At 38.9% G+C, this 22,833-nt stretch overlaps 1 protein-coding gene across 1 annotated transcript in view; it reads right to left on the reverse strand.

Annotated features, from left to right (window-relative positions):
* Positions 1–22,833, reverse strand: part of LOC124612696 (eukaryotic translation initiation factor 2-alpha kinase-like) — a 197,049-nt gene that overhangs the window by 9,748 nt on the left and 164,468 nt on the right. The window contains exon 16 of the mRNA XM_047141039.1: positions 11,612–11,776. Within this exon, the coding sequence (XP_046996995.1) occupies positions 11,612–11,776 (165 nt within the window). The remainder of the gene's footprint in view (positions 1–11,611; positions 11,777–22,833) is intronic.

Below are 22,833 nucleotides of genomic sequence, written 5' to 3' on the forward strand. Positions count from 1 at the left end.
TGCGATTGTATACTAGATTCTGGGTAGTGTGCTGTTGTTGGCTATGATATTGTTTCATGATGTGTTTGTTGCCTGAACCAATGCATTTGTGTTGTTCTGTACGGATGTGATTCCAATGATAGTAATATTGTCTTCTATAAACTCAGCCTTGTTGCAATTCTATTTATGAAAGCATCGAAGTTTATCTTTATGTAAGTCCAACCCCTGGTTATAGGAGTAAAAGTTGTGAGTCATCCTGAAGACTGATGTAATTTGCATTATTCGATCTCAAGCCTGTTTCTCAATAATCTTTTGAGAAGAAACCACTATGTACAGCCACCTGTACGATAGGGGTGATAGTAAATCTGCATTCTTTGTGTAGTAAATCTGCATTCTTTGTGTAATTCAATATATCATGCTGTGTTTCCAATTGTGAAATGTACAATGTGGCTTGTGTACACTGTCCAGTTTGTCAGATACACCTTGAAGCTAAGATTGTACGTGGGTGGCCACTTTATGGCTAGAAGGTTTCTCATCACAGGAAGTTGATCACTGAATTTGTATACCACCACAACATCATCACTTAAATTTTGAGCTGTGAGTGTGGCACAACATACTGAAGATCTGCACAACCTACAACTTTGGCTCATAAGTAACACGAGGACTGTGGGACAGTTCTGCATTCTGCCTTTTTGGAGAGGTCTGACAATCCAAACAGTACACAATCACCTGCACATCAATAAACAACTGGGTGTTCCCAATGTAGACAGTTTTTGTATGTCCTTTCATGTGCTCAGCCAGTTTAGTGGCGGTTATTATTTTACAAAATGCTGTGCACTGAACACACGTTAGCTGGTAAACAACAAGCATTCTTTTCCTTGTTTCTCTGCCTTCAATGTTTTTAATGGTTTTAAAGTAAGAACAATTACAGGGATTGGAGGCTGAGAGTAGGGATACGATCTGCAAATGTCATATAGTTTTAAACCGCCCCTAGACATCACTAATATTGCACAATATTTCCAGATGCACAATAATACTGAGAACATCAAAACTTTGGGAATATGTTTCACTGCCTGGAAAAATTGTGCCATCTGTGGACAGTCTACTGCTTTGTACACAGACCATAGAGTTTAGTTAGGTTAGGTTATTTGTTGTTGTTGTATGGAAAATGAGTTCAAAACAAGATGATAGAGCATTAGTATTAGAACGCACTGAAATGTATAACTATTGGCATCTTGGGATGTTAGGGCGTATCAACATGAAAACAGAAGTGGTTTAGAATGATGACTCAGATGATCTGTTGGTCACAAACTATACGAAATGGTCACAAAGAAACATGTTTTTAAGAAATTTAATTAATGCGAAGTTATAAATAAGAGTATATATAGATATTTATTTCTGTGTACACATTAATACCCAAATATAATACTTTAGTGCATTAATTATTGCATGAAACATTTCCGTAACTGTCTCAAATTTTGTAAGGTGAAACTGCACTTGTAAATTTCAAGCCTTAGAAAGAACTGCCAGTAATAAGGTATTGTAAAAGATGAGAGAGCTGACTTGCCTGGACTGCATCTCTCTGTTGATTTTTAACGATGGAGATATCGGTGTTGGCAGAAATTTATCCAGGGTGGTGGTGTTGGGGGGCCACAAGTGCCTATGTATGGGGAGAACCATTTCCAGTGATGTATCATATGTTGGACCATCCACACAAAAAAGTTATGATTGGAATGAGTAATAGGGCCACCAGAACAACCAATGTGAATCACATCAAACATTTATGGGACATAAGCGAGATATCAGCTTTTGTCACCTCAGAGGAGGTAGCAGTAGGAAAACTGATAAGAGCCTACTGCGAATTTTGCCCTGACACAAGGATATGAACCTTACACAAGGAAGTGGGTTTAGGAGGAAATTAAATAAATTTTATGAGGAGTGGTAATCAGTTCTCTCTCTTAATCCCCCCCCCCCCCCCTATATTTCTGGTTTCTTGACTGCCCCCTAAAACATCTCTAACAGTTTTGACATACAGTGCCCTGTTGGTATTTCCCTGTTAATTTCCATCTTGACCTGAATTGCTGCGTTTCACTTACATTGAAATCCTGACTGGCTTTACAGTCTTATCCTTGAACAAATGCAATAGCTTCGACCCACGTATGAAAGATAGTGAATTTCCCTTCTTTTACACCATCTGTTAGACTACTAGAAAGTACTTTTCAGCATCACTTGGTTGTAGTTTCATCGTGAACATTTTCTTACATATGTGACCAGTACACAATGAAATTCCATGACACACGTTTTTTTTGTCATCTGTAAACTAAAATTGATTCAGTTGTAGCAGCTTTTAATTTTTTTTTTCTGTGTGTACTTGGTAAGTACTAAATCTGAAATACAATGTCAAAACAACAATATGAAAAATAATTCAATATAAAATTTTTATTTCAGTTATAGAAAGACATTTCTCTTCTTTTTTCAGCGGGAGGGGGGCGAGGGGGGGGGGGGGGACAGGGAGGGGGGAGGAAGAGGTGGGAGGAGGAAACTACAAAAATGCACCAGAATGGTTGCTAACAGTATTCTGTTGTACAGAGTCCAATAGCTCTGTGTTAAACTGAACTATATAGGTGAAAACATTAATGCTGACATTCTGAATTATGACGACCTGGAGGAGAAACATTTTGTAAGAATAAAGGGAACATTACTATGAATGGAGATGGATAAGAAATACACTGAAATAAAGATGTTACAGTAGTTACTGTTATGGCAACACAGTTACACTAGACTTTTGCTGGAAAAGAAGACCTACTCTGAAACTGCCACAGCCAGAATTTATAAGATAATATAATAATTCACACGAGGAACAGTTGAAATATACTGCAAAAAATGTAAAACTTCTCAAATACCTTCAAGCGTATTGGGAACAAATGGAGGAGACAATGAAGTTTGTTTGTGTTTGTGTGTGTGTGTGTGTGTGTGTGTGTGTGTGTGTGAGTGAGAGAGAGAGAGAGAGAGAGAGAGAGAGAGAGAGAGAGAGAGAGAGAGAGGGGGGGGGGGGGGGGGAGGGTGCCACAGTAAGCAGCAGCATTTCTGTGAAGTGTCAGAACATGGTTCGGGATAAAGATTCCCCACAGAAAATCACGGGAATAATGTATTGACCTTGATATGAGCCTATCTGGTTCCAATTTTCTGAAACACGGAAAGACAGAAAGAGAGATTTAGGCATGGTACATACAGATAATAAAGCAATTAGACCTACAAGATCAGATAGAATCAACAAAGCTCAAGCAGCATAGACATGGAAGGAGGATGAAATATGTTGGAACACCAGGGAAGATGCATGAATAGAGGCTTTGAGGCAGAAGACAAAGTGACAATTGGCTAAAATGTGTGGAAGAGAGTATTTGGAGAAAATGAGAATATTGGAACAGGTTAGTGGCAGACTGGTGGTGGGAGTATAGAGGAAACTGGAGAGATTTCTGTGCAAACCAGTCCCACACAGGGACTGGAAATTGTTCTTGGTGATGCTGATGATACAAGAATTATTAGAAATTTGGAATGGTGTTCCGACAGTTACTATGCACCAAACCTAACCTGTGCCAAGAGAAGTTTGAATGTCAGCAGTGGTGATTCACTTCCCACATTGACAGAAAATCGCTGTGTGTAATGTGTTTCTACTGTGCTCAAGAGCTGCTTGAAATTATAAAATAAACACTTCCTTCAAACCTAATGGCAGGGGATAAGAAATGGATTTATGGCAGCAATGTGGAAGATGCAGTTTTGAAACTCCCTGGCAGATTAGAACTGTTGGGACTCCATTCTGGAAATGTGCCTTTAATGATCATGCTTTTCCCAACTGAGCCCAGCCAGGGTCTCTTGGATCAGTTCTGCCGGTGCTCTCTCAAAATTCTACCATTACTCTCAAACTTCTCAACCGTTCAAGGCACAGCTCCAAGTTCCAGTATTTATTTCTGTAAACCAGACTTTTAGAGAATTAGTATTGAAGTTTCGCGACTTATTTTTTTCTTTGTGGCAGATACACTACATGGTACGATTTGTCAAAATTTACATTTACATCGATACTCTGCAAACCATTGTGAAATGGCAGAAGGTAATTTCCATTGTACTAGGGCTTCTTCCCATTCCAGTCATGTATAGAGAAAGGCAAGGATGACTATATAAATGTGTGCCTACATGCTGTAACTAATTTTGTTCTACAATCTATACCAGAGTGATATGTAGGGCACTGTAGTATGTTTCTCACTTAAAACCTATTTTTGAAACTTCATTTCGTATCTCTTACAAAATGTTACACTCACACAATGGAAAGTCCAGAATTGAATAACAACAATATGAACAGAATAGACTGCTACTTACTGTGCAGAGGAGCTGTTGAGTTGCAGACTGCCACAAACAAGAAAACCATTAAATATTTAAGCTTTCATACGAAAGTACTCCTTCAAAAAAAATGGACTGCACATTCACAGATGCACAACTCACAATTGCCATTATCTCCAGGTGTTGGGGCCAAACTGCAGACTGTGACTGTGTCTGACATAAGCAGTAATCTGCTGGGTTGGGTGGTGGGGGTAATGGAAAGGCTTGGGGTGGAGAGGGGGAGGGATGGTAGGGTAGAGGTGTGGGAAGATGCTGTGCTGCCTGTGGGAGCACACAGGGCTTTGGTGGGGACACGATAGGGCTGCTAGGTGAAGTCAGGAGGCTGAACTGGGAGGAGGGGAGGGGTGGTGAAGAGTACATACAGAGGCAGAGAAGGGAAACAGACTAGCAGGAGTGTTGGTGGGATAGAAGGCATTTTTAATGCTGGAGTGGGGGCACGGATAACTAGATGGAGGACAGAGACTAGTGAAAGCTGAGGGCAGGGGGTTACAGGAATGAACAGTATGTTTTGGAGGAGTTACCACCTGCGTAATTCAGAAAAGCTGGCGTTGGTAGGAAGAATCCACATGGAGCAAGCTGTGAAGCAGTCATTTATGTGGTGACAATTATTGGGAAAAAAAGTAAATTAGTTACAAACTACGGCTTGCACACATTTTTATTCAACGTGTAAATGTCACTACAGACATTCAGATTTAGGTTATGACACATTCTGTATGCCCGCCATCACTGCCGGTGATGTGGCGCAGATGAATAGTGAAATTCCGTATGACCCGCTAAAGTGTTGGAACCTTGATGCTGTCGATAACCTCCTGAATGGTTGTTTTCAGTTCAGCAATGGTTTTGGGGTGATTCACGCATTGGATGGGGACGTTAAGTTTGGTAGCCCCCTTGGTGCTCTTCGAGAGCAGTAGACTATGTGCTGGTACTGTGTTTCATCCTCTCCCTTCTCTTAACATCTCTAACGCCAACATGACACTACATTACACATGCATCCATTACAGTCACCTACACTTAACAGTTACAATAACATAGCCAGTTCATAGTTCATGATGAAAAGATGCCTGCAGGCATTAAGAATAAGGAAAATCTTTCCAGTTTGGTGATTAAGACTGCCTTTCATGATCTCCCACCGATTCATGATATAAGACTTTAGTTTTATCATGTCTATTTGCATTTTGCCTATCCTTTCAATAGATGCTTAAATTTTGCCCAGCTATCTAACTGCTATCACAGGGTGTATACGTGGACAAGGAAAAAAAAATTCCTGGATTTTTCCCGGATCTCCCGGTTGAAGATACAGTTTCTCCCGGGTGAAAATACACTTTTTCCGTGTTAAGTGACAGTATACTTTCCCTCAGAACTGTAAAACGTATGAATCATTTGAATGGTTATGGTTCTATACAGCGGCTTAGGATTTCCCAGCACTTTAGAAAACGAAACTCACAGGAAAAAAAAAACACGTTTTGGAAAGTTCTTTGATGTGCAGCAACATGTACTCTGCAAATTTTCATGTTACGAAAGAATAAATTCGCATTCCACCAAACACCACTTGTTACTCTCCGATGCATTGAAATCGAGATTGCGATGCACTTTTGTAAGCCAGTCATAGCTCATGTCACGTGATCTCGCCAGCCGATGACAGCGGATATTCAGAGCATAGGACACGTGATGTAGTCAGCCAATAGCAACATCACTGTTAAGTAGCGCGAACACACAAATAGGTAAAGTTAATATAAATAGTGCTGCTGCAAGAAAAAAGCTTTCAGATATGGTATTGGTCTCTACGATTTGTAAGCTGCAAGAGAAGCTAAGCTTCCACATATAATGTTGATCTTTTTTGGACGTTTTACACACAAATGTGCCAGTAAAATGTTTAATGCCGTCATTAATCTCTGATCTTCTGGGCTGGAAATTCTTCCAAATGGATTGTCATCAAAGAGTTGATTTTTAAATGAGTGTCAAATGCTCTGTGATTTAAGAAATTCATCGTACATTCTCGCACATAGTTCATCTTGAGTAAAAGGAAATTTACTTTGAAAATAACGCTTTTCAAACCACAATTCGCAATATTTTCCCGAGATCTGTTAAAAATAGATTTGTTCCGGCAGATAAGAGGCATCACTGCGCTTGCGCAGCTGCGATGACGTAGGAAGCCCGTATGTGTGAAACATTGAAAGACCTTACATTAAGTCATAAAAGAAACAAGACATCAGAGGATACTCCAAGAGCGTCGGAATTTCGTGAACCATACTGCAACGAATAATTTGCCTTGCAGTGTACATTCATATGTCCAGATTGCCAATGAAGTAGGCCTTGACTTGATATTAAGCTCTTCAGTGTGGTGTTCAGGATGTCAGTTTTCTTGGGGTACGAGTACTGTATTATCTCATGTTGAGTTCTTTATTATGGCGATGCATTTGAAATGCAGCGAACAGTTGAAACTAGCCAATAGTGTGGTAAACACTTTGTTTCAAATAAATTGGCTGTCTCAGCGGAAAAATAGATCAAACGCCGGATTTCTGCAGCAAAGCGACAAAAGTAACTTCATTATTCTGCAAGGCGATTAATGCTTGACTGTCAGAAAGGTGGAAATAAAATCTGAAACTAATAACACATTTTAGCCTTCCATAATTACGTGAATGTATTTTTATTCACTTGATAGCTCCCAGCCACAGAAATAACTTTGTTTTCATTTGATGTGAGAGCACTAAACGAAGAGCAAACAGCAAAATAACTAAATGTAAACAAGGATCACGTGGAGACTAGCCCCCCGGACTACAACTTACGACACTCAGACTCCTCTGCGTATCAGCCCCTGATCTACGATATTTCAAACCGAGGCAATAGTAGACCCGTTTAGTTATCCAGCGATTATGCTCTGGTTAGACATTCGTACAACACGTTTTCCGCGCTACTCCGACAACATAACCTAGCAGCTGCTAGTTGGGGACTATACAACTTGCCCTTTCTAGGTTAGCGATTTGATCTAAATTTTCTTTCAAAATTTCATTTTCTTGGATAAACCGAGAAGATAATACTTAATCTTTCTTACCAGTTATCCCTGTTCGTCTCTTATTTCCACTCTCGTAGTCTGAATCTATGGACTTCGCTAGTAATTTAAACAACACTGATCATTCGCATACCCAATCAATCACATAAACAAACAGCAGTTGGCATTCACCCGTTCGGCTTTATTCCACTGAACTCATATAGCCCCGCCCCCTTATGTCTGCTTGAAAGTTTATTTTTAGATGCGACGAGGATTCCCCAGGCAGAGACATCACGTACACTATGCACGCATTCAAAAATTAACTTATGATTCATTCAGAAATCAACTTAGAATGTGTTCAAAAATTCTCAAAAACCAACAGGGATGCGCTTCAAAATCATTTGAACAATCGATAGACCAACGTGCGCTCGATGCTAGGCGCTTTGTGACAAGGTTTTCTTCCTTAAGAATATGAGTTTGCCCCCACCCCCCCTCGAAATTTCCGCCCGGTTCGTATACCACGGTTTGCTGCTTACACAGCCAGCAGCGACATTTTTGTAGACAGAAGCGGGAGAAGGTATGACTCATACGCGACTCGACTGCGCATGCGCATGAGCCCGCCCGTAACTGCTTAAATGGATCTAATGTAAACAGTTGTGACGTCACGAACATCGGAGGTAATTTTGTGTTACGATGCATTACATAGTCTTTCACACATTTTGCTGTTGGCAGACACTTGTATGAGCCCTGTGTTTTTTTATATGGCGCATTTCCTCCGCAATTTTAGTTTTATTCTCTCGTTCATGTAATGTTGTTGCAGTGGCGGGATAGTTATATCCTTTGTTAGAGTATCGGTTCTTACCAGCCAAAATTACAAAAAATTAACTGAAAACTAAAGCAATGAAAAATTCCTGGAATTCTAAAAAATTCCCGGTTTTCTCCCGGATGAAAAAATTCCCGGGTCTTTCCTGGATCTCCCGGTTGTCCCGAGTCTATACACCCTGTATCAATTTTGAGTTTCAACCAACTTTCTGTATCTAGCGTAATGTGAACTCCACAGCTTTTTAGGAGTGCTTCGAACTCTGGCATTTAGTTGCAAATGCTTCAAAAAATCATTACTAGGATGTTAATACTCTCCCCTGTAGAGGGTACTTTTTTCCATGTCATCACAGCAGCTATCTCGACTGGACGGAGAGTCACCTAACCTAAAAAGAAACCTTGTGTGAACCTCACGTGCTGTGGGTAGCGTCCACTGATGTATAGTGCATCCCTGTCCAATTTGGGGGGACTCAACAGTTCTCAACACAATGGTGCAGGTCCAGGAAGTTGCAGCCAAGCTTGTTACAGAATCTTCAATGTCTCTAGTTCAGTCTTTCTGCTTGACTCAGAACCAGGGGGCTGGGAGCATTTCTGGGGATGATGCTGCAAACTGTCAACTTCGCTGAAACTCCATACACAAGGCTGCTTATGATGAACAAGATCATCATTTACTGTCCCCGGCTGCTATGTTTACATGAGTTGTCAAATAGTTCATGCTCGGTTGCCAGAGACTCTGGGTTTTGGGGTTTATTTGTGTGCAGTGTAACATTCCATGAATGTAACATTCCATGAATGTAACAGAGGATATAATTTCGTAGTAATGACAGTCTATTCTTGTCAAACTCTTTCCTAGCACTAACTAGTTTCAAGTCCTATAAAGTACCTGTTTCTGTGTTTATTGGTTAATAAATGTTTATTTGCTTCGGTACACCAGAGCTCATATTTCGTGCAAGTGACTGGGTATCATGAACACACAATTATTGTTATTTGGATGGCTAATGTCTACTCATGCTGACATGGTCTTCTGAAACTTTTCTGCCAGTTGCTTGAATGAGTCAAGTATGACCTTTGTGTCCCTACAAAGGGTACTGTTTGTTCCAATGTGGGCCACAATCTGCAGATGGTTGCACTCTGTTCCCTTAATGGCTGCTGGAATAGCCCCTTCAACATGTTGAATGAGAAGGCACACACAGAGTGCATCTGGTGTTCCTTTCTGTACCTTGTTGCCATTTCCATACATGGTACCATTATTCATCATTAACCTGAACTGAACCCTATGGTTTCGTGTTTGTCACCTCTTGTCACAGGAGACAGCAGGTTTCCCAACAGGTGAAGTGAGTCTCCCTGGTTCAGTTTCAGTTTCTTTGGTCAGAACAGATCGGCATAGTCCCCGAAGTTTTCCCTGGTCCTCGCCTTCCCCACAGAAGGCACCTAGCCATACGTCACTCACCATCAAGTGGATGGGTAATGATAAATCCTGCACTTCCTATAGAGGAGAAGATAGTACTTGAGGTACCTTTGGCACATCTGGAACATCACTCTCAGGAGTTCTGCCAAAACAATCATTTGTACCATGTTCCAATCATGTGGTAGTAGTCAGAATGATTTCCAGCTGCTTTCAAACATCAACTAACTAATCCTATGTTCACAAACAGCATTCACAGTGGAGCTGCACTGAGCCTGGTGCAATGTTTTATAGTACAGTAATCAAATAACTTTAAAATAAGCCTACTGATTCTCTTTTAATCAGTTAAGATAAAAATAACCCTAATACCCTCTAAGAACTGAAACAGTTAATATACAAAATGAGATTTTTAATAAGGTAACAGTAGGTTAGTAGTTTCCTGAAACTTTTTTGAGGTTATAGTCACTAACAAACACAAAAATAGTGTCATTTTACGATAAATGCTGATGATATGTCCTCCTGTTGAAAGGGGAAATTAGAGGTAACACGATACTTTAGTTACAATATGCTACAGTAACTACATGACAAATGCCGAATTACTACAAAATAGCTTATGCACACAACACTCTCAAGTTACAAAAATTTCTGAAAATATATGTTTGCAAGCATTCAAAAATTCTCAAAAACATGCCTTTTTCACATAATTATACAATGAAATTAAGGAACAAGGTGTTTTTAATGAGGTGGCTGTTATCAAAATTTTCTAAAAAGTTCAATTCATGTTTAGGCCTACAACTGACAATAAAAGTATGAGTTTTTCACAGCACTCTCAAATGATCATAATTTCATGATATATCACAATACACACGAGTGTTGACACAAGCAATGAAAGATGATGTGGAAATAGTAAACACAGTGAGTCTATAATTTCAAACTGGCAAACAAATGTGGCAAAAGTTGTCTCACTCAAATTAAAATTTGGAAATTGGCTTATGTATGTAAATAAAAAAAGTTGCTAACTGCACAGATTTTTTTACTTCACTGAGCATGTGACACTTTCTATACTGACATGCTAAACACTTTCTACACGGACATGCTAAAGATAAACACTGCAGCGCCAGATTATAACAATGAAAACTGTGAAAATGTGTGTTGTTGCAGAGCTTAATTGAAATAAAAGACACTTCATACTACCACAACAACTTGAAGGGATTTGCATTTTTTAGAACGCCTACAGGTTCTTTTAGTATACAATCACAATTATACTCCATCTGAGCGATTGCAAAGAGTGTTACAGCCGATAGGACTTCATCCACCAAGCCACTGAATAAATGGACACTGCAGGATTGTGAGTGTAATACATTTGTAACAACATAGTAGGCAACATCAACCACATCCCCCACCCCCCTTTCACTACACACACACACACACACACACACACACACACACACACACACACACACACACACACACACACACCCACATCCCCCACCCCCCTTTCACTACACACACACACACACACACACACACACACATCTGGAAAGATATAGTTGGTAACGTAGTAAAATATGAAATACCTGAAAGAAAGACATCCAAATATAATCATAATAATAGGAAACTCAGGATGGAACAACAGCATTAACAACATCATCAAAGGGACAGATTGCTGCTCACCACACAGAAGAGGCACTGAGTTATGACTGCTAGATATTATTTAGCTATTGGTCTAAGTCCTTCATCAGATGTAAACAAATAGTGGCTCTGTGTGTGTGTGTGTGTGTGTGTGTGTGTGTGTGTGTGTGTACGCTTCTCATGTTATGCATGTGTGAATACGAGTTTTGTCTCGTATATGTCTGATAAAGGACTTAGTCCGAAAGCTAAATAGTATCTAGCAGTCTTTTTTCAATGTGCCCATCTTCCACTTCTGTGATGAGTAACAAAAATGTCCTTTTCACATTGTTGCTCCACAATTGTAACAACAAAGACGTAACTAGTAAAGCAGATCATATATGTAAGCAGGTTACCTCATCTTGAAATTTCTTCTGGAAGTCAGCTGGAAATTTCTTTTCACGCAAATTCATCAATGTCCTGTGCCTTTCCATCTGTGTTGCAAATGGCACCAGAAGTTCAAAAAATATCAGACCCAAGGAGTATATATCTACTTTGTAATCATATGGGAGGCCTTTCAGCTATGGTAAAAGAAATCAATTATTAAAACATTTTTCAAATGTTTAATAACAAATTAATCTCTCTTATGTTAGGAGATAGAAAGTAACTTTTAATAGGGGAATTTTCTTGTAGTTAATAAATACTGTAGAGAAATGTGCTTAGATCTTGCTACAAAAATTTAAATTTAGCTCTCTGTAAGCCTCACTAAAAACTCATTAGTAGGACTGCTTACTTATTTTGAAATGTGACTGGGTGGTTGGTTCACTGTTAATACACATTCTTTGGTGCCCTGTATAAAATAGTCAGAAATATGTATGGTGAAATAATCTCCATAGGAACTTTAAATTAAAATCTACTCTCACACCAGAAGTTTAAAATACTTGAAATAGTTATAGAATAAATTACATTCCCAAATAAGAAAACGATCAGGTACACAAAAGCCTAAAAACAGAAGAGATATATATGAAAACCAGCTCATATTGCGAAAGGATGAACCAAACAGTTTACAATAAACACTTTCTCCCTGTTAATCCAGGAATCATTGTTTAACAATTCACAAAACTTTAATTTTGTATTACACTAGTTTTTCTCACAACCTGTTGTTGTTGTGGTCTTCAGTCCAGAGACTGGTTTGATGCAGCTTTCCATGCTACTCTATCCTGTGCAAGACTCTTCATCTACGAATAACTACTGCAACCTACATCCTTCTGAATCTGCTTGGTGTATTCATCGCTTGGTCTCCCTCAATGATTTTTATCCTCCACACTTCCTTCCAGTACTAAATCGGTGGTCCCTTGACGTCTCAGAACGTGTCCTACCAACTGATCCCTTCTTCTAGCCAAGTTGTGCCACAAATTCCTCTTCTCCCCAATTATATTCAGTACCTCCTTATTAGTTACGTGATCTACACATCTAATCTTTAGAATTCTTCTGGAGCACTAAATTTAAAAGCTCCTGTTCTCTTCTTGTCTGCATTGTTATCATCCACGTTTCACTTCCATACAGGGCTACCCTCCATACAAATACTTTCAGAAAAGACTTCCTGATAAATCTGTACTCGATGTTCCCAAATTTATCTTATTCAGTAACATTTTCCTTGCCATAGCCAGTCTACACTTTATATCCTCTCTACTTCAACCGTCATCAGTTATTTTGTTACCCAAATAGCAAAACTCATTTACTACCTCAAGTGTCTCATTTCCCACTCTAATTCCCTCAGCATCACCCGATTTAATTCAACTACATTCCATTATCCTTGTATTACTCTACATCAACAAGATGTTACACAGTTATGGTGGCCCAACGCATTCTACAATACAGCACTTCATGCTGCATGACAGAATCTGGTGAGCTGTGTTTGTGCCAAAACTTTTGTATGTTAAGTGAAGACTGAGATGGGTTTTCATAGTCTCTTCTAAGAAAATGTTAGTAACTGTTGAGAACTGGGGAACTGTCGTTCAGATTATTATTATTATTATTATTATTTTGACTAAATATCTATATTAACTAGAAATATGAAGAAGTATTTTAAGGACTTTTTTGAAAAACTTTAGCTGATAATCTAAGGCAGATAGTACTGATCCAAAGCACAAGTAGAACAAACTAGTGTTAACGAGGCCAAATACGATACAACAAATGATAAAATATACCAACAACTAAATTAGTTAGAATAACATACTATTGAAAAATGTAAGCCAAAGATTCAAATAAATTAAAGAATGTCAGATTTAAAAACCATCACACTACATTTACAGGGCAAATTATATTCTGAGATAATTAAACACTGTCATTTAGTGGCGAATGAAGTTAATAAACAATTCAGAGATGCCAATACTGTTATAAACAAATTAAGAAATTTACTGAGGTACATTAAGTTCAGAAATGATTGCAAGACTTAGGGTCAATTGTACAAAAGCATTTAACCTCAGATTAAGACAGAAAATGATCTCAGATCAAGCTTAACCTGGAAATCTGCATTGTATACATGTTAAACATAGATCATATTTGATTGGTGAAAATTTGTGTTTCAAAGTCAGGTTCAGCTCTAATTGTCAGTTTATAGTGTAATGGCACTACGATTCATCACTTTTATGTTTAGCAGATACCAATTAAAAACGTTGTTGTTAACACAAAAAAATGGCCAATAAATATAGGACTATGCCATTTCCAAGCCGCTGGTGCTCAAAATACTTTTTTTTCCCCTTTTTCTTCAATCTGCACGGCTAGGTTAGGGAACTTGCGGGCTACCATGTGTAGTTAATGATCAACCTTGTAACGCCTCTTGGGAGATGACTCTTAATTAATGTGATTAGTTCACAGACATTTCAAAGACAATTAGCAGCAAGTGAGAAAGGGAAATTTGCTCGAGTAGCAGTAAATATGCAATTCGTTTTAAATCTTCAACTACTGAACACGTCTTTAAACTGCTACACAATTCCATGTGCATTGATGAATAAAATATAAGCAAGTATTTTGAAATAAACTAACCACATAACCTTATTTCATTCATTTCAGTTGGTCAGAAGTTGCGTTGTGGACTGCAGTGCAGAAGACCACATGCTTGAACCCATGTCAATTCTTGTAATTTTTTTCTATTTGTTACTACTTTCTGTACTTTACTGGTCGTAAAAACAATTATAACAACATTACCATGCTATTCCATGCCTCTACAACTATACCATACTCTCCGTTTTTTGAGCATTCTGGACTACTGCTGGGCAAAATTCTGTGTGCAACAACCCTATGCAATGTGAATTACATTATTTCCTTTCGTTTACTTAACAAATATCTGAGCATTCAGATGTATCCACAGAGGGCAACGATGACGAGACCCAATGAGCTCCCCACAAGTTTCGTGAGAGTGAACCCGCTCTCTAAGTTAAATAACAAGCCACTTAAGCTGAGGTGTCATTTTGAGAAAAGTACTGTAGAGCAGCTGCGATTGAGACTTAGAGACTATCTGATGAAACCAACCAAAAGAAACCAACCACTGACTGAAATGAGCATGTTGCTGCTACAGGGTGTATACACAGGTAAGGAAAAAAAATTCCTGGACCTCTCCTGGATTTCCCAGTTAAAAATACACTTTCTCCCGAACGAAAATACATTTTTTCTGTGTTAAGCAACAGTATACTTTTTCTCGAAACTGTAAAACTTGTCAATCCTTTGAATGATTGTGGTTTTATAGACCGGCATAGAACTTTTCGGCACTTTAGAAAACGAAACTCAGGGGAAAAAAAACACGTTTTGGAAAGTCGTCAGATAAGCAGCAACATACACACTGCATATTTTTGTATTAAGAAAGTATTAATTCGAATTCCACCAAACACTGCATGTTACTTTCCGAAGCACTGAAATTGAAATTGCGATGCACTTTTGTAAGCCAGTCATAGCTCATGTCACGTGATCTCACAAGCCCATAACAGCGGACATTCAGAGCATAGGACATGCGATGTAGTCGGCAAATAGCAACATCACTGTTAAGTAGCGCCAACACACAAACAGAAAAAGTTATTGGTTTAAATTAATATACATAGTGTTGCTACAAGAAAATAGAAGCTTTGACATATAATATTGGTCTCTAAGATTAATAAGTTGCAAGAGAAGCCAAGCTTTCACATATAATGTTGATCTTCTTTGTGCTTGTTACATATTAAGGTACAATGCACAAATATACCAGTAAAATGTTTAACAATGACATAAATGACTTATCTGGGCTCAAAATTATTCTAAATGGGCATCCTCAAAGAGTTGATTTTTAAATGAGAGTAAAACGATCTGTGATTTAAGAAATTCATCGTACATTCTAGCACATAGTTCATCTAGCATAAAAGGAAATTTACTTTGACAGCAACATTTTTAAAACAATCATTCGCAATATTTTCCTGCAACCTGTTAGAAATAGGTTCGTTTCAGCAGTTGTCAGAGAGTGCCAGATACCAGGTGTCACTGCGCTTGTGCAGCTACGATGACGCAGAAAGTCCTTATGTTTGTACATGTAAAACATTAAAAGATCTCTTACGTCATAAAAGAAACAAGACATCAGAGGATATTTCAAGAGCATTGGAATTTTGTGAACCATACTAAAACACATAATTTGGCTTAAAGTGCACATCTGTATGTTCAGATTCGAACGTAAATTTTCTTGGAGTACCAGTACTGTATTATCTCATGTTTGGTTCATTATTATGGCAATACCATGCCTGCCGGAAGACAAAAACATGCACTTGAAATGCAGCAAACAATTGAAACTAGCCAATAGTGTAGACTTAAACATTTCATTTCAAATAAGTTGACTGCCTCAGAGGAAAACATTAATAAAAGCCAAATTTCTTTAGCAAACCGACAAAAATAACTCCATTGCTCTGCAAGGCGATTAATGCTTGACTGTCAGAAAGCTGCAAATAAAATAAAATCTGAAACTAATAATATATTTTAGCCTTCTGTATCACTTAACAGCTTCCGGCCACATAAATCCGTTTTGTTTTCATTTGACGTTAGAGTAATAAACAAAGAGGAAACAGCAAAATCAATAAACATTAACACGGGTCATGCGGAGACTACCCACCTCCCCATTACAATTCAGACTGCTCTGTGCATCAGCCCCAGGTCTACGATATTTCCGAACTGGAGTAATACTAGATACCTTCCTTGAGCATTAGAGGTAGGACACCAAAAATTTAAAAAAATCGAGTTTTCAAAAATATGTTCATTTTGTAGCACACATCTTTCAAGAGTCTTATACATAAAACATACGTGTTCGAGAAAATGTAAGACATGTTATTTGATAACAAAGTGCAATGCCACACCTCTCCACACAGATTCTTCTACTGCACGTCACTGTATTTCGCTCTGCGGAATTCAAATGTGTAATATTTTGTAATGGATGCCCTCAAACTATATTCAGGACAGTGGAAATTAAAATGTCCTGTGGTACCTCTCCTGCTCCCCGTCAGCCAGTTTGACACCCCGGGTAGCATCTGGCTGCTTGCTACTACTGCTAATACAGCTAACTGCCGCACTTCCGCAGCCAGAAGCACGAGAAGGTATTACTCGTACACGACTCAACTGCGCTTGTGCATGAGATCGTTCGCAACTGCTCAAATGAATCTAACCTAAGCAGTTGTAACGCTCATCAGAGGCAATTTTTTGTTATGAAGCATTACATAGTCTTCCTAAAGCCTTGTTTGCAGATGCTTGTATGAACACTGTGTTTTGATATTGTATATGGAGCTTTTTTAAGTTTTATTTTAATTTTTTTCCCAGATCTCCCGGTTGTCCCTGATTGTACAGACCCTGTGTTAACCGTAAGATTTTATGTCAAAGGAACCTTTCAAATAGTGCAACAGCTTGCCGAGCTGTCCATAAGAGAATTACAAGAGAATTAAAGTCTACAGTAACTTTTCTCCATGCCTTTACCTTACTGGCCACAATGACTTCATCTTTACACTTGGCCAACAGAATTTCCTGCAGTAAGTCTTTTTCGTATTGACAGAATATTCTTTTTCTGTTTACTTGCTCCAACAGTAATAGTACAACACCTTCAATAATAAATACTGCGTACCTACAATGTACGATAAATATCTGCAGTCAAAGGATGATAATCATGCCAATAGCTGATTTTATCCGTGTTGCCAACATGTTATGTGCTGGCATAAGCTGGTGCCAGCACACCATGCAGCAAAAGAAGTTGCGAGAAGATTGACAGAGGCCAACGACAGACTCGCAGGAAACGCGCCGTCAACACCCTCTCAGGCACCAGTATTTAGATAGCCGCTGCGGACTGGAGGACAAGTCTGTCACACCCAGTGAGTTCCAGTCTGTTATACAGTGAGTCACTTAGTTGAAGTCGCAGCCACAGCCTCTAGTTCAGAATCTGGCAGCACACAGTGACCGGAATAGTGCACACAGCGGACTTTTACTTCACCAGCAGTATGGTTAATGTGGACTTCTATTACAGACAGCTTGTACCACAAAGACTATCGTAAGTTAACCAATTTTCTATTTTATGAATGAAGAACCCAGTTAATATATGCACGCAGTTTGTGTTATAGAAAGAGGATACCGGCCACCAAACAGCAACTCCTCCTTGCTTCCCATGGTACAGCTCTACAGAGACAATGTGATGACATAAAATGTTACATGCTACCTAAGATCAAATCCGAATCTGCTTTGGTGGATCCAAGTGTAGTATTATACAATAGAGTGGGGTTCTGAACAAAGTTCAATTTCTGATCTAACGACAAATTTGATTTCCAGTCAGCGATGTTGGTAAAATTTGGTCTTACTGTTTTCGAACAAGGTTTTCCAATTTTGTGTGGAACAATCAGTCTTTCCATCTCATGACATCCCATAAGTGTCTCCTGTGCCAATGTGATGGGCAACTTTTCCGAACTTTATCCCTTTCCCTAAATCTCCCCAGTCCTGCTCTTTCAACACTCTCCATTTTCCTTCGCCCTTCTGCCAGTAGAAGGAGCCACTGGCTCTGAAAGCTTACGAACTTCTCCTGCTGCCGCTTGGTGAGTAGATTTCTCATATAGCCAAATACATTATGTTTTCAAAAATTGACCACTGTAGCTAGTGATATTTTTGAAACAAAAGTTGATATTCATTTAGATTCCAGTAGCAAATCATCTAATGTCACAGGAATTACTAGCAGAAATGAGAAAAAAGTTTGGGTCCTATACTACCAGTAAAAGGAATAAACCTTGTTGAAATTACAAGCAATAAAGGAAAACATATTAAAGTAGGGACATGACTACCTGTTACATTTAACACAGCCTCTCTCTAATAGACATTAAACATTGCCCCTTATTTAAAGCTAGACTTATTATTGGGCTTCAATTGGTTTACAGATAACAAGGTATTATTGGGCATGTATGGGAAGCAAATGGTGGAGGGGCTAGTATGATTTTCCTAAATAATTTATTACAGTTTAAGGAAGAAAAAAATAATGAATCATATTCATCTAGTAGCCGCCGCTGATACTGTGGTGGTAGAAGAACAAGAACAAATTAGACAAAAATCATCAGAAAATATTAAATTAAAATCTGAAGTTTCGGATATACTGATGGAAAAACAGAAGAGTTAATTAGAAAATACGTAAACTAGAGGAAAGGCAGCCACTCACTAACAGCTGACTAATATGTGGTACATAGAAACAGGCAACAGAAAAATGTATTCACACTAGCTCATGAGCTCTTGCTCTTTCTCTAATAAAAGCATATTCATTTATGTACACAACAACCAGGGGCAGGGGGGATGCACAAGGCAAAGAGGGTGGTAATGCATAGTGTGAGCCAGATCTTTTGACAGGTGATTCATGTGTCTGCACAATGTGATGAAAGAAGTTTAGAGGGGAAGAGTGTACAGAGAGGGTGACGGAGCTGGGGGAAAGGGAGGGGAGCAAAGAGGAGGAACACAGAAATGAAGAGGGAGACGGGGAGGGAACAGAGAAAGGGAGAGAATTGAAAAGGGAGAGAGGGATGGGGGGGGGGGGGGGGGAGTGTCCAAAGGCGGGAGGGTGAGGGAGTGATAGGAGAAGACTGTGGGAGGGGAAGAAGTGCTGTGGACAGAAGAGAGTAGGGAAAAGATAAGGTACGGTGAGGCAGTGGGAAAGAGGTTAGAGGTGGTTTAGACCAGGAGGACTGCGAGAGCACAGGATATGCTGGTGAGACAATTCCCACCTGTGTTGTTCAGAGTAACTAATGCTGGAAGGGAGTATCCAAAGAGCTCACCTAGGAAGCAGCTTTCAACTCTAGATGGTCGAGATTGTGGTTTGCCACAGTTCAGTAGTGGCTATTCATGCAAGCAAACAGTTGATTACTTTTCCTGCTATACTGAATACTGCACAATAACTGCCGCATGGCTGGTGTATAAAACGACTGCTTTCACATGCAACCCTGCCTTTTATTATGGGATACTAAATGCCTGTGACTGGACTGCAGTAGGAGTGAGTGAGTAGGTATACAAGATACGTCTTGAACCTAGGTCAAGCATAGGGGAATGGCCCATGTGATGCAGGATTGGGAGTAGGATTGGTATGGGGATAGACAAGGATATTCTGTAGGATGGGTGGGTAGCAGACTACTACTTTGGACGATATTGGTTGGATATCTCTCATCTCAGGGCATGTAAGAGATAATCAGTCTCTTGTGAAGGATGTGGTTGAGCTTTTCAAGGTCAGAGTGATGCTGGTGACGAAAGGAGTGCTTGTTGGTGGCTGATTAACAGGTTTACTGCTGTCATCAGAGGAGATGGAATAGGAATTCTGTTTAGGCATGAGCTGGGTAGGATACTGTCTTTCAATGAAGGCTCTGTTAAGGTCAACAGTATATTTGGACAACTCTTACTTTCTCCTGCAGAAGTGGTGTCCAAAGGTGGCAAGCTGTAAGGAAGACACTTTGACATGGAATGGTTTATTATTATTGTTGTTGTTGTTGTTGTTGTTGTTGTCATTATCTTCAGCCCAAAGATGGTCTGACACTGCTCTCCACACTACACTATCCTGTGCAAGCCGCTTCATCTCCAAATAATTACTGCAATCTACATCCTTCTGAAACTGCTTACTGTATTCATCTCTTGGCCTCCCTCTACAATTTTTATTCCTCACACTTCTCTCCAGTGTTAAGCTGCTGATCCCTTGATGTCTCAGAATGTGTCTAGTGGATCCCTTCTTTTGGTCAAGTTGTGCTACACATTTCTTGTCTCCCCATTTCTACTCAGTACCTCCTCATCAGTTACATGAATTACCCAATTCTATTCAGTACCTCCTCATTACTTACGTGACCTACCCAGCTAATCTTCAACACTCCTTGTAGCATCACATTTTGAAAATTTCTATTCTCTTTACTGTTTATCATCCATGTTTCAATTCCATACATGGCTACACACCACATAAATACTTTCAGAAAAGACTTCCTAAGTCTTAAATCTATATTTGATGTTAACAAATTTCTCTTCTTCAGAAATGCTTTTATTGCAGCTGCCAGTATACATTTTATATCCTCTCTACTTCAGCAATCATCAGTTATTTTGCTACCCAAATAGAAAAACTCATGTACTTCTTTAGATGTCTCATTTCTTAATCTCAGTCTCTTAGCATTAGCTGTTTTAATTCTGACTGCATTTCATTATCCTTGTATTGCTTTTGTTGATGTTTATCTTACATCTTCCTTTCAAGACTATGTCCATTCCATTCAAAAGCTCTCCCAAGTCCTTTGCTCTGTCTGAAATTATAATTGGCAAATGTTTTCCCCAAACTTTAATTCCTATTCCAATTGTTTTTGTGGTTTCCTTTACTGGCTGTTCAATGTACAGACTGAATAACATCGGGGATAAGCTACAACCCTGTGTCACTCCCTTTTCAACGACTGCCTCCCTTTCATGCCCCTCAACTGTTACATCTGCTATCTGGTTTCTGTACAAGTTGTAAATAGTCATTCACTCCCTGTATTTTAACCCCGCTACCTTCTGAATTTCAGAGTGCTCCAGTCAACAATGTCAACAGCTTCCTCTAAGCCTACAAATGCTGTAAAATGTAGTATCATCGTTTTCTTGTCACTTTTTCCCTTTGAGCCCAATATTTTATACGTAATTGCACAAGTGGTCCACATGGATCAAAGACTTATTTATGACAGAGAGAGAGAGAGAGAGAGAGAGAGAGAGAGAGAGAGAGAGAGAGAGAGAGAGCGAGGGGGGAGGGGGGGGGGATTATTTCTGACCTGTGATGTAAAAACTCTGTGGATAGAATGTGGAACATTATGCATTCTATGAACTAAATTACTTCTGATTTAGCAGTTGTGGAGAGTATGATCTCATTGGGACTATAATAAGCGGCATTATTGGAAGCTGCCATTTTGAATATGGATGTAATTTGTTTGGTTATGATAACTTAGCATCTCATACAAGAGGCTGATGTATCCCGAAATACAGGGTGAGGACCATTTATGGAAAAATATAATTTCATGAATGGAAAAGGTACGTTTAATTCTTTGGTTATTTTAACTTCTTCCTTGTCTGTGGCTCACAACATTATTTCATGTGTCGTAATTCTAGATAACTTCGTATCCTGGGAAATCAGTAAAGCCTGCACCACAGTTTTTTATGCTCTATTTTGAGAAATTAATTTCTGAACTTGTATCAAAATTATTACACAACTTGGACACTGATTCCCATACTGCAGAGTGAGTACATCATAGCACCCATGATGGATTCTCAACAGTGTAAGATTGTGCCTCTGATTATTTTAAGAATTTTCACAGTCGACGATTGCCAGAATTCTGCAGAGCCACAGAAATTTTATTCCAGGTGCTGACTTTGAAATCAAGACACAGAGTATGATTAAAAACTGTAACTGCCTAATCAGTTTGTTTTATAGACTAGAGAATTTGAACAGGAATTAAATTTATACCTGGGAGTGTGGGAGATCTTAGTGTTAAAATATTGGAGAAGCGGCTTCTCTCACCCTAAACTTTACATTCAAATAACTAGATATTAACTGAATCTTCTGTCTGTTCTTGGTAGAACAACATTATAATGAATGAAAAGTGTTAGTATGAATGTCTGAAGATGGCCTTGTAAGTCAAAAACCAGTTAACACAATAAAAGTATTTCTGTGGAACAAAAGCAACTAGCACTTTGTATTTATTAACTAGATATTATTCATTCATAATAAGTTAACTTCCATTTAATGAGGAGAGAAGTTAAATTGGTAATTGTTTAGGCCAGGACTCTGCGTATAATATTTGTGAGTATCTGTTTCATGCTACAATGGAATGAGTACTGCTGCTATGACACTGTGTGCACACTACGTAGGTCCCTCACATGTGAATTTCAGTCCAAATACTCGACAGAAGACAAGATATAAAGGCACGACCTCTACCCAACTATCTTTCTGTATCTTTTATGCCACCAATTTGGTTCTTGTAGTGAGTAGAAGTGGCAAGGACTCTGTTGTTGTTCTATGTTAAGGATAGTTTTCCATTTTTGCTATCATTCTGTAGAAAAACTTCTGCAGTGATAGTCTGTGAAGTCCTACAAGATTTGCGTGTGAAATAGTGATTAATTTATTGTGTGT

Source organism: Schistocerca americana, chromosome 4, assembly GCF_021461395.2.
Source record: "Schistocerca americana isolate TAMUIC-IGC-003095 chromosome 4, iqSchAmer2.1, whole genome shotgun sequence".
NCBI classification, from domain to species: domain Eukaryota; kingdom Metazoa; phylum Arthropoda; class Insecta; order Orthoptera; family Acrididae; genus Schistocerca; species Schistocerca americana.